Source organism: Peromyscus leucopus, chromosome X (assembly GCF_004664715.2).
Source record: "Peromyscus leucopus breed LL Stock chromosome X, UCI_PerLeu_2.1, whole genome shotgun sequence".
In the NCBI taxonomy this organism is placed as follows: Eukaryota; Metazoa; Chordata; class Mammalia; order Rodentia; family Cricetidae; genus Peromyscus; species Peromyscus leucopus.
In genome coordinates this window covers 33491810-33504038 of record NC_051083.1, presented here as the reverse complement: position 1 = coordinate 33504038, position 12229 = coordinate 33491810, and the positions used below count along the sequence as shown (strand labels likewise).

At 41.7% G+C, this 12229-nt stretch overlaps 1 protein-coding gene across 5 annotated transcripts in view; it reads left to right on the top strand.

The window, feature by feature from the left end:
* The window catches only part of Phka2 (phosphorylase kinase regulatory subunit alpha 2), an 87805-nt gene that overhangs the window by 6114 nt on the left and 69462 nt on the right, over positions 1–12229 (top strand). For 4 of the 5 annotated variants that reach the window (XM_028873259.2, XM_028873257.2, XM_028873258.2 and 1 more), the window contains one exon: positions 10064–10222. The exons of the other annotated variant lie outside the window; for it this stretch is intronic. In XM_028873259.2, coding sequence (XP_028729092.1) covers positions 10064–10222 — 159 coding nt within the window. The remainder of the gene's footprint in view (positions 1–10063; positions 10223–12229) is intronic. 5 annotated transcript variants of the gene reach the window in all.

The window sequence follows — 12229 nt, the reverse complement described above, 5'->3', positions numbered from 1 at the left end:
GGGCACACACACACAAGGAGGGACCTGGGGAGATGGATCAGCATTTGAGAGCACCTCTTGCTTTTGTAGAGGACCTGAGTTTGGTTCCCAGCACCCATGTCAGGTGACTCACAATCGCCTGTAACTCAAGCTCCATGGGATCCAATGCCCTCTTCAAGACCGCATAGGCACCTGCACCCACATAAACATAACATACATATATACATAATTAATAAAATCATTTTCAAAAAATACACTAGGTTCAATAGAAGGCAGAAATAATATGTTAGTCCATGGTCATGCCGGGACTGTGAGAGACAGTTGTCTTGTTACACTATTTCATGAAAGGAGGTACGCTGCAGATTTTTTTCTTCCTTCCTGGTACAATCTTAGGGCCCTATGTTCTGTTACCTCCTACTGTAGCTTTTGGGGTGCAACAAAGAGGAGGACTTTTGCTATGCCTTTTTCAGAGCAGCCTTAATTTCATGTCAGATAAAAACATTTAAGTTGGGGTTGGGGATTTAGCTCAGTGGTAGAGTGCTTGCTAGGCCCTGGGTTCGGTCCTCAGCTCTGGGGGAAAAAAAAGACAAAATAACAAAAACATTTAAGTCATTCAAAAACAGAAACGTCCTTGACTCCCCACCTCACAAATAGAGGACTTGTGTAGCTTGTGTAGGGAAGAGATCTAAAATTGTTTGACCCGTCATAGGGATCCAAAATATCATCTAGTCAGATCTCTCATCTCACAGTGAAAGAAGCACAGCAAATATAATGGAGGTCATCTTTCATTATGATGGCTAGCCATCATAAGTATTTGGTCTTCTCCCAGGACTGAGCTAGAGTGTGGAGATGGCTACTGTAGCTCTACCACATTGCTGGGAATGACAATGTGTTAAAATGGAAACTTAAATTGGCTGTTCCTTTAAATATTTCACCAAGTTTACTTCTGCCATGTTGTCCTTGTCATGTGTGCTTACATTTGAAATGATTTAAACAGTTTAAGACTCTGGGTGTCACTATGGTTGGCTAGGCTTCTCTGAAATGCCTAGGCTCAAGTGATCCTCCTGCCTCAGCGTCTCCAGTAGCTGGAGTTTTGTAGGTACACAGCACTCTGCCTAACTTGTCACTCATGTTTAGATGTGACTGCTAATTAATAGTAGTGTGACATCTGCCTCTCAAAAGATAAAGAGAGTACAGTTAATGTTCATAAAAGACAGGAAGTGGAGGTAGATGTTTGAGTATTTTATGAAGGCCAAATATCTTGTCCTCTCTTGAGAAAAACTCACACAAAAATTTCAGGAGTCTCATGTCCCCTGTGTCTCTATATTCCCCATCAAAGTCCATTGTGAACTCCTGGAAGATCCTTTGGAGACCTCAAATCAAGAGCCCAAAGGTGCTATGGAGGCAGAGGAGGAGAATCATGAGTTCTAGACCAGTCTGAGCATCTTATTAACACCCTGTGTGGGAAGAAAAAGAAAAACACATAGAGTGGTGTACATTGTCTCTGTCCTTTGAAGTCAAACCTGAAACTTAAGGCATAAAAGTCAGTATTGCAAATGCAAAGATCCAATAATGGCTTCTATATTGTTCCTGTTCTGGTGAAAGTTTGCTGGCCCCCATATCCAGTGATCTGTGGATACCTGAGGCGTCAGGTATTGGCCATTGGGGAGCTAAGCTAACACAAAACCAAACTGAATATTGCCTTCTGAGTACCCCCCCCACCCACCTTACTACAGGGATTGATAAGAGAGTAGCAGAAAGTTCAAACTTTCTAGGGGAGTGATAAAAGTCATTTGATGGAAGTTAAGTGACCTGGCACAGTGCCTGTAAGTTTGGAAATAGCTCAGATGAGTGATCTGGAATGAAGCAATTGCCTGAAGCGCGTGCCTCCTGACTCCTATGTTTGTGAAAGTAGAGGAGGAGGAGGAGGAGGAGGAGGAGGAGGAGGAGGGAGGAGGAGGAGGAGGAGGAGGAGGAGGAGGAGGAGAGCTAATAAGCACAAAAAGAAAAACATGAAGATTGCATACTTCTGGTCTATTAGGTAAAGCAAGAGGCAGCTACACCAACAGCTCACATTCTCGCTCTCCTTGAACATTAGTTTAAAAGATAGCTTTTGTAAAATCTGATAGGTAAACTTCAAGAGGATTAGAAACTATCATTGAAGACGTGAACTCTTGGGGCAGGAGAGATGGTTCAGCAATTAAGAGCATTCTTCCAGAGGATCCGAATTCAGTTCCTAGTACCCTCTGTAACTTTGAGGTATCTGACACCCTCTTTTGGCCTCCTCAGGTACCAAGCGCACACATTTGCTACACAGACAAACACACAGGCAAAACACTCGTACACATAAAAAAATTAATTAATTAGTTTCTTTGTTGGTTGTTTTGTGTGTGTGTGTGTGTGTGTGTGTGTGTGTGTGTGTGTGAGAGAGAGAGAGAGAGAGAGAGAGAGAGAGAGAGAGAGAGAGAGCACTGTTGCATGTAGCTGCCTCTTGCTTTACCTAACAGATCAGAGAGAGAGAGAGAGAGAGAGAGAGAGAGAGAGAGGGAGGGAGGGAGGGAGGGAGGAGGGAGGGAGGGAGGAGGGCGAGCTGCAAACTGGTAGTGTTAATCATAGACAAAATCATTTTAAAGTAAATGTTATAATTGTCACTTTAAAATATATCTACGGGCTGACAAGATGGCTCAGTGGATCGGGGTTGCTTGCCGCCACTCCTGACAGTATGAGCTAGATCCCCAGGCCCCACGTGGTGGAAGGAGAGAACATACTCTTTCCTCTGACCTCCATAGGCATGCTCGGGTACATGCAGTATACACGTAATAAATACATCTGCAGTCCAAAACATTGCCCTTCAACACTCCCTTTTACTATTTTTAAAGTTGGTCACTGGAACAAAATTTCAGCATGATGAATGAATTTAATGACTTTTGAGAATTTTTTAAAAGATTTTTTGTTAAATATTTTTAATTTATTTTACATACCAAGCACGGTTTCCACTCCCTCCTCTCCTCTTGTTCCCTCTTCCCACCTCCCTTCTCCCCCGCATCCACTCCTCCTCCGTCTCCATTCAGAAATGGGCAGGCCTCCCATGGGAGTCAACTCAGCATGGCACATCAAGTTGAGGTAGGACCAAGTTCCTCCCCTTGCATCAAGGTTGGACAAGGCAGCCCAGCTGAGGGATTGGGTTCCTAAAAGACAGCTCAAGTGCCAGGGACAGGTCCTGATCTCACTGCTGGGAGCCCCACAAACAGACCAAGCTGCACAATGGCCATACAAATGCAGAGGGCCTAGGTTGGGGTTTTTCGTTTTTTACTTGTTTTTCTTTATCAGCATGTATAATAATGATAAGTAGTCATGTATTTTCAGCATTTGTTCTAGTGTCTCTTAGTATTTCAGCTCTACTTGCCTCCCTTAGAACTGAGCAAGGCAGGCACACACACACACACACACACACACACACACACACACACACACACAGAGAGAGAGAGAGAGAGAGAGAGAGAGAGAGAGAGAGAGAGAGAGAGAGAGAGAGATATTTCTAATCCAAAAGGAAAAACACCACATGCACCACATGTAGATTGTATTGAAAGCTCCAGCCTCTGTGGGAAAAGAAAATTGGTAGTCTTGCAGTCAAGGAAGGCTTCACAGAGAAGAGAGCATGAACATGTGTCCAGGCCCAAAAGTGCAAGGAATACCCAGTGGATTTTTAGGGGGCTAAAGAGTGAGTGTCAGGTGATTGAAAGAGCTAACATATGGGTTTGGGGTAACAAAATAAGTGATTTCAGCTCTTTCTGTAGACACTGGAGGATTTTGAGCAGGGTAGGAAAATTAAGTTTCTACATCTTTCGGTGACTACCCTTTTTTCTTTTTCTTTATTTCTTTTTTTTTCCGGAGCTGAGGACCAAACCCAGGGCCTTGCAAGTGCTCTACCACTGAGCTAAATCCCCAACCCTCAGTGACTACCCTTTGTGGAAGCTGGACCAGAAGGAACTACTAGTAGAAACAGAGACATCAACTACTAAAGAGCTTTTTTAGTTTTATGATAGAATAGGTAGAAGAAAGAGAATGTGTATTTTCCGTGCCATTTCAGGCGTGTAGGTGTTGACATTCATCTGTGTAACCTCACTCTGGAAATTAGATCGCAGACTGTTAAATGTTAGTATGTTGGTGTTATTATCAGGTTTATGTGTGTTCTGCCTTCCTGTCGGCTAGGTCTTGCATTGACATTGAGACAATTGCCCTGCTTTGTATTGAGCTCCTCTTACTGATCTCATCTTGCCGCAATATATCACCAAATAAATGTTTTTACAGTGTCTAGTTCATTATGTAGACATTTTTTGTTCTGCTTGTCAGAATTCCTTGTTGCAAATGACAGAAACTCACCCCAGATAGCCTTAAAACACAAATGAGAATGTATTGCTCCAATAGTTAAAAACCCTAGGAAGTAGTTCTAGATTCAGGCATGTCTGGATTCAGGCATTTAAAGAATGAAATTGTTCATTGCATGTCTTTGCTTTACTTTAAATGGATTTATTCTCTTATTTGGCCTATATTAGCTATATGTCACTATGACAAACTATCTGAGGTAATTCAACTTTTAAAAAAGGATTGTTTTGACTCATAGTTTGAGAGATTTCAACCCATAGTCACAGCCCCATTGCTGCGGGTCTGTGACAGCACAGTACATCATGGTGGCAGCAGATAGCAAGAGGTTGTTTGCCTCATGGCAGCTAGGAGTCAAGAAAAAAGGGGGAGAGGTGTTTGTAGTAGTACTTTCTTGTTGGGGCCACCAGCCCACAAATAATGATGCGGAGGCTTACTGTTAATTATGAAAGCTTGGTCATTAGCTTAGGTATGTCCCACTAGCTCTTATAACTTAAATTAACCTGCTTTTATTAATTTATGTTCTTCCACGAGGCTCAGTTACCTCTATTCTGTACCATATATCTGAATTCTTCAGTGTCTCCCTGGCATCTGGCTGGCGTGATCTGTGCACCTAGATTCTTCCTCTTCCTCTTCCTCTCCTGGAAATCTCACCTACCCTCTCCTGCCTAGCCATTGGCCATTCAGCGTTTTATTACACCAATCACAGCAATACATTTTCACACAGTGTACAGATATCCCACAACGGGCACCTATTTCCTACTATCTCCTTCAAGGTCATGTTCCAGTGACCTAACGTCCATTCATTGAGTCCCACCTCCTAAAGTTCTACCTTCTCACAGTAATGCCATAGCTGATGTTCTTATTTCATTTTTGTTTCTGTGATACAAATACTCTGACAAGCAGCAACTTAGGGAGAAACTTTATTTTAGCTCACAAATCCAGGTTACAGTCCATCATAGCAAGGAAGTCAAAGTAGCAAGAACTTGAAATGGTTAGACACTTCACATCCATGGTGAAGAGCAGAGAAAAATAGATGTGTACATGCTCATTTGTGCTTACTCAGTTTCTCCTCTCTTAAATAGCTCAGGATCCCCTCCCTAGGGAATGGTGCCACCCACAGTGGGCTGGATCTTCTCAGTTAAGGCAGTCCCCACAAAGATGTACCTATAGGCCAACCCAATGTAAACAATCCCTCATTGAGACTCTCTACCCAGGTTAACTCTAGATTGTGGCAAGTTGACAAGGCTAACCATCACAATTGGGAACCCAGCTTGTCAGTGTGACTCCATTTCTTCCAGTTCTGGAAGCTACTTTGTATGGAGAGGGGAATGGGAGCTATAGGAAATCTAACCCAGGGCCTTCTGTATGCTAAAGATGTATTGTACCACTAGGCCACATACCCTGCCCTTCTACTTCTGTTAATACGTTAGCTTTATGGTATTGGTTACCCACACAACTAGTTGGTTGCTGTTAAAAGCTAACAGTGTTTTACAGTTGGTTTTCTTATATGTAAGTATGAGAGCAGGCTACATCTCTGGGTCACAGGGTAGCTGTTGGGGTAGGGAGCAATTTGGAAGAGAGAAGAGGCTCTGTGTAAAGATTTGTTGGGATCATGGAGGTGGAAATATATGTGTAAAGGGAGTTGAGTCATTTGAAATGTGGGAGTGATGGCTAATAAAATTAGTCCAGCAAGCTTTATTAAACACAGGAGCCCAATAAATAAATCCTTGTGGAATTCCATCTAGTTGGCTTTGGTCTGTTGTCCAAGTCTGTAAGTGTCCTGCAGTTGTAGTGTTAGCTCAGCATCCACATTATAGACCTTGCCTGCCCTCCCCTTGCTTTACCACACCCTAGGAAGAGCAGAGTATGTTACTGTTTCAGCTTCTCTGGTCTCTTAAGTTGTTCAACTCTGTCCCATCCTCGGCCCTTAAGAATTACTGGGATATTGCCATCAGCCAAGAAGATGGTGTAAAATGGTTTCTTAGCTTGTATGAAGACATTAGCCCTTTGGTTTCATTTTACCAGAACAAAGTCATGGTCTTGACTGTGTTTTAAGAGTATGTATACCAATCTAGGTAGTCATGTACCCTGGCTTCTCTGATTATCCTCTGCCATTGTAGCTCCGCCCCCAGTGAACTCTCCTGGCCCCTTAACCTCAGCTTCTGACCACAAAGGTACAGTTTACCTATCTCAACTCTGAGTCGAGCAATAAGCTGTATTTTACATTTGAAGCAGCCCCCTTTCTATATTTCATTAAAAACTGATACCCTCTAAAAAAGTTTCTGTGTGAGCAAGAATTTATACCAAAGCATATGCATATGTATCACTTTATTGTAATATTTAATGTATGATATCCAGTTTTGGCAGCACAAATTAAAAGAAATACATACATACATACTACATACATACATACAGGTTGTTACATAGACTGGGTTTTTTTGGGGGGGGATTGCTAATATGAGCAGGAAGCAGCACATCAAAAAGAGAAGAGGAAAAGCTGAAAGAATAGCTGTCTGATTATAGTTGTATATTTCTGCATTGTTATATGATGGTTTAGTTCTAATGAAATCGATTTTTATTGAAAATAGATTTTTTTCATACAATATGGTCTGATTATGGTCACCCCTCCCCCAACTCCTGCCAGAGCCTCTCCACCTTCCCATCCACCCAATTTTTTTTTTTGTTTTGTTTTGTTTTTCGAGACAGGGTTTCTCTGTGTAACTTTGTGCCTTTCCTGGAACTCACTTGGTAGCCCAGGCTGGCCTCGAACTCACAGAAATCCGCCTGCTCTGCCTCCCGAGTGCTGGGATTAAAGGCGTGCGCCACCACCGCCCGGCCCATCCACCCAAATTTAACTGGAAAGCAGCATATAGTTAAAGTAATCGAATCAGAAATGTAGACTTGGCCTAGACACATCTACCCCCCTCCTCCTTGTGATATGCATTTGCCTTTGTCTTGGTTAGCTGGCAGATTGGCATCAGATACTCCTCTGTTTGCATACCATTGTCAACCAAAAGCCCCAGACCTCTGAAGAAATGGACCTGTTTGGGTAGCTCATAAGTCTCAGTGGGTGGAAATGCAGGGGATATGGGATAGAACATCCCCAAGAAGAAGAAGAACGCAAAGACAAACTCCTGGAGCATCTTTATTAAAAAGGACAGCAGAACCTGGTGCACCAGAGTATCTGCAAGTCTGTGGCCATCTCAATTTTTATGAGTCACACTGAATGGAAAGTCCCACATCATCTTGTTACATAACGCATCCTGTTTTATAGATTTAAAACAGTAAGCAAATCAGAAAGTCTGCTTTTTGTTGTGTGCAGGGAACACCCCAGTTTTGCATGGATTCAGTGTCTGTAATTTTGAGTGTAAGGATCCCCTGAAACCCCCGCCTGCTTCTCTGTAGTTGAATGAATCTAGTCTTAGGTGAAGGTGAACTAAGGTGGGGATTAACTAAGCGGAATAAAAGCGAGAACTTTCAGTTAACGGGACAGTGACATTTCATAATCTAAACCACGCTTGACCCTGTGTAAGCTGTCACTCCTGTGTCGTTTTAGGCTCAAGGTTAGTGGGGCATGCCAGGAAGAGGTTGGTTTCTTACTTAGGATCTCCTGATGTTTTCCTGTCACAAGCTTACCCAGCACGCCTCAGCACAGATATAACCGCACATGCTGTGCATAGAATGTTCCGGAATAGTGATTCTTTTAGACTCAGCAATCCACTAGAGGAATAACACTTACACTTTCAGCCCTTCAAGACTGGGTGGATATTCCTATACCTTCTTGTTGCATAACACATCCTGTTTGATAGCTTTTAAATCAGGAAGCAAATCAGAAAGTATTCTTTTTGTTGAATGCACGAACACTCCAGTCTTCCATGGACTTTCATTGACGGTAAAGCCATTGATTTGTAATTGTTGGCTGGAGAACTATTTTAGTGCATCGAATGTTGTTGCTCTTGTAGGTAGTATCTGTTGAGTTTTTGGTATTTTTCTAGAGAATATAGATTAGTTAAAAGAGAAAGTCAGATATTTAGTTTCTTTTGTGAGACCACTGCCAATAGTTATTATTATTATTATTATTATTATTATTATTATTATTATTAATTTAGTAGCGGTGTCCTTTCAAAATTACCCAGTGGAGTTTTTCATGACTCTCCCTATAAATAATATAGTGCCCTCTAAATAGTGGTTGTTGTTTTGTTTTATGCTTAGATTGAACCCAAGGCTTCATGCATGCCAGCCAAGCACTGCACTCTGAGCTGTGCATTTTTTAGCTTGCAGATTGCTACCACTATCCCTCTATTTGCATACCAGGGTCAAGCAAAGACCCCAGACCTCTAAACACATAGACCCATTTGGGTGGCTCACAAAAACCAGTGGGTGGGTAGGACTATAGGTAATGTATTAAACTGGCAAGTAAGATAATTTTTAATTTGGCAAGGTTCTAATTGTGAAAGTATATTTTATTACGTACATATTTCTTTGTATATTTTCAGAAGTCAGCCAACTTCATGTGACTCTTAACCATTTTATTTGTGGACTCAGTTTTTATTAGGGTTGGCTTTAGAAATATTGGACTGAGGATATAGTTCAGTAGTAGAATATTTGCCTAACATGTAGGATGCTCCAGTTTCAATCCCCAGTACCCCCAAATATATAAATAGCTTTATTTTATTTTATTTTGGTACTATAGAATTTGTTTATTTAAAGCATGCAACTGCTTTTAAGTATATTCATGAGGTGGTTCATCTATCACCCCAATTAACTTGAATCTCCTTTATAAAGAAAAGAGAAAACTGGGCTGGAGAGATGGCTTAGTAGTTAAGAACAATTAATTGTTCTTGTAGAGGACCCACATGATTTGTAACCATCTATAACTCCAGTTCTAGGGAATGTAACACTCTCTTTTGACTCTGTGGGTACCAGCCATGCACATGGTGTTACATACATACATGCAGGCAAAGTGCACATACACATAAAATAATAAAATAATTTTTAAGAAAGAAAAGGAAAAATGTTTTATTCTTTCATCAGCCGATAGATACTTGCCATTTCTACTTTTCAGCTTTTATGAGTAATGCTGTTGTGAACATTTATGTACAACTTTTCCTGAGACGGTCCAAACCTTTGTGTTGACTCGGCTGCTTTTCTAGAGCACACCGGTGATATCACAGCTAATGAGGGCTCCCGTATGCTCTCCCACATAGCATCTTCTGGTTAGCTGAATGAAGTGTCTGGATTGCAGACATGGTAGCTGAGGTCCAGACAGGGCTGGTAGCTTTTCTGACCACATAGAGCTAGGAGGTGGGTGAGGGGCCTGAACACAGGTATCTTGCTCCCAGGTTCAGTGCTTTACCAACTGATTGGAAACATGAAGGCCAAGAAGACCCGAAGCCGGCAATACCCAGATTGGTAAAGCCCGATAGACTTTTTCTGTTTGGTGTTTCTTCTCTTGTAGACATTATAACAGTTTGGTCTGGTCTGAAGGTTTTTAAAAAAAGGGACAGAAGACTTAGAAAGTTCTTAGAGATTGTCTAGTCTCATCTCCTAATTATACGAGTGTGGCATCTGAGATGCAGAGATGTACAGGTCCCTCTGTGCTCTTTGTTTTGGAGTCCTCATCCACCTCCATCGGTAACCATGAATTGTGTAGATTTATGAAGGTGATGCCAAGCATTTTTGTGTCTCTTCTCAATAGAACCCAGTCACTGGGCTGTTATCAGCCAGCCATGACCAGAAGGATGCCTGGGTACGGGACAACATCTATAGCATACTGGCTGTGTGGGGCCTGGGCATGGCTTACCGAAAGAATGCCGACCGTGATGAGGATAAAGCCAAGGCCTATGAGTTGGAACAGGTAATAGTAACTTGCATCAGTGTCTTGTCTGTTCAGTACCTTTGTTTGAACTAGAAAACCCATGAGAGCATTTGAGATTTATCTTTACAAAGATGGAATTTAGGGGGTGGGGAGTGACCTTGGGGCCTCACACAAGATAAGCACACACACTACCAAATGAGCACCTGGTCCTGGGATTTATCTTTAGTTCATACATTCCTGGACAACTTCCATAGTTAGTGGATGATTGGACCCAGTTGTTGCTTGTTTATAGTAACCTCAGTGAGTGATAAGCAGCATGAAGAAAATTTGATAACTCTGGTAAAGCTAAGAAAGGAAGCTTACCTGTGGGAACAAAGTTTGGATTTGACCAGGACTTTCTCAGTGTGAGGTGATGAAATCACTCAGTTTTTGAGGTATATAATTTTTTTAAAATTACAAATAGCAATTCCTGAGTGCTCCTCCAGAAAGATGGATGGATGAGTGAATCAGTTATTTGCTGGTATAATAATTCGATGTCAAGTTTCTTGCAACTCTCCCATCATATGCAAGCACGCACGCGCACATGCCACTAAGGTTGATTAAATTTTCTATTCCTTTACTGAAACCCAAGCAGACCACAATGTTTCATATTTAATGTCTTTTACTGTTGATGTGTTGTTAATAAACTAAAGGATGGGACTAGGCATAGTGGTATATGCCTTTAATCCCACTGTTCAGAAGATAGGGGCAGATATATCTATGTAGACCAGCCTGGTCTACATAGTGAGTTCCAGACCATCCAGGGCTGAATAGTGATTCTCTGTCTCCATAAATAAATACTAATGGGAACATCACCCTTGATTATGGAAAATAATTATCACTGAGCATCTTTGAGTAATATTCAGTTAGAGATACTTGGGGCTTGATTAACACAATCTTTCATTGTGTGAGATTGTCTCATGCATTTGGGGATATTTAGGGACTCTGATCCTGATCATTAAGTTCCAATAATCTTTACTTCTGACATTGTTATGATTAGAGTACCCATACCCCACATTTCTAGATGCTTCCCCACTACTGGGGATTGGCAGTATCAATCCAAGTTGGAAAGCACTTACTTCTTCTCATGGGAAATAGCTTTTCGTAGTTTGATGGGAAGTCAGTTGACAAATGTGTATGTTGTCTACAGTGGAAGCATTATAACAGTGCTAACTTTACCTTGTTTTTGAGGTAACATTTTCTTCCCCAACAGATTTTTTTTTTGAGACAGGATTTCTCTGTGTAGCCCTGGCTGTCCTAGAACTCACTCTGTAAACCAGGCTGGCCTCAAACTCACAGAGATCTGCCTGCTTCTGCCTCCCAAGTTCTGGGATTAAAGTTGTGCGCCACCATGCCTGGCTCCCCAACAGATTTTTTTTTTTTTTGGTGATTTTTTTTCCAAGACAGGGTTTCTATGTGTAGTTTTGCACCTCTCCTGGAACTCGCTTTGTAGAGCAGGCTGGCCTCAAACTCACAGAGATCCTCCTGGCTCTGTCTCCCGAGTTCTAGCATTAAAGGTATGCACCACCACCACACAGCTAGCTTCCCCAACAGATTTTATAACAAAAAATTGGAATTATATTCTAGGATCCTAGGATTTCAGAGGAGGAAGGGCCTGATTTAGACTTTTCCCTGGCCATGAACTTCCAGGTCCTTTTTCTCTGCTGTCACTTGTAAGGCATGGTATGTGCTGTGAGACACCCATGCCTGTAAGTAGAAACTTCTTTCAGTCCATGATGTCTGATTATCTAGGTTCTGTGTTTCTTCACCCCTTGGCATCAGAGAGTTGAGAAAGGTTACTTCATCTCCTTCAGGCTCAGGTTCCTCATGTAGAGACTGGGTTAAAAATGCTACCCACCTTAAAAAGCTGGTGCTGGAATTCAAAATAATACAAGTAAAGTATTTTTCCTAGTGTCTGGATGCAGTGTCTAATTAATTAATGTAGCATTATTATGATTTAGAATGATGATGATAGTGATAGTAATCAGTTGCAATATTATTAATAAT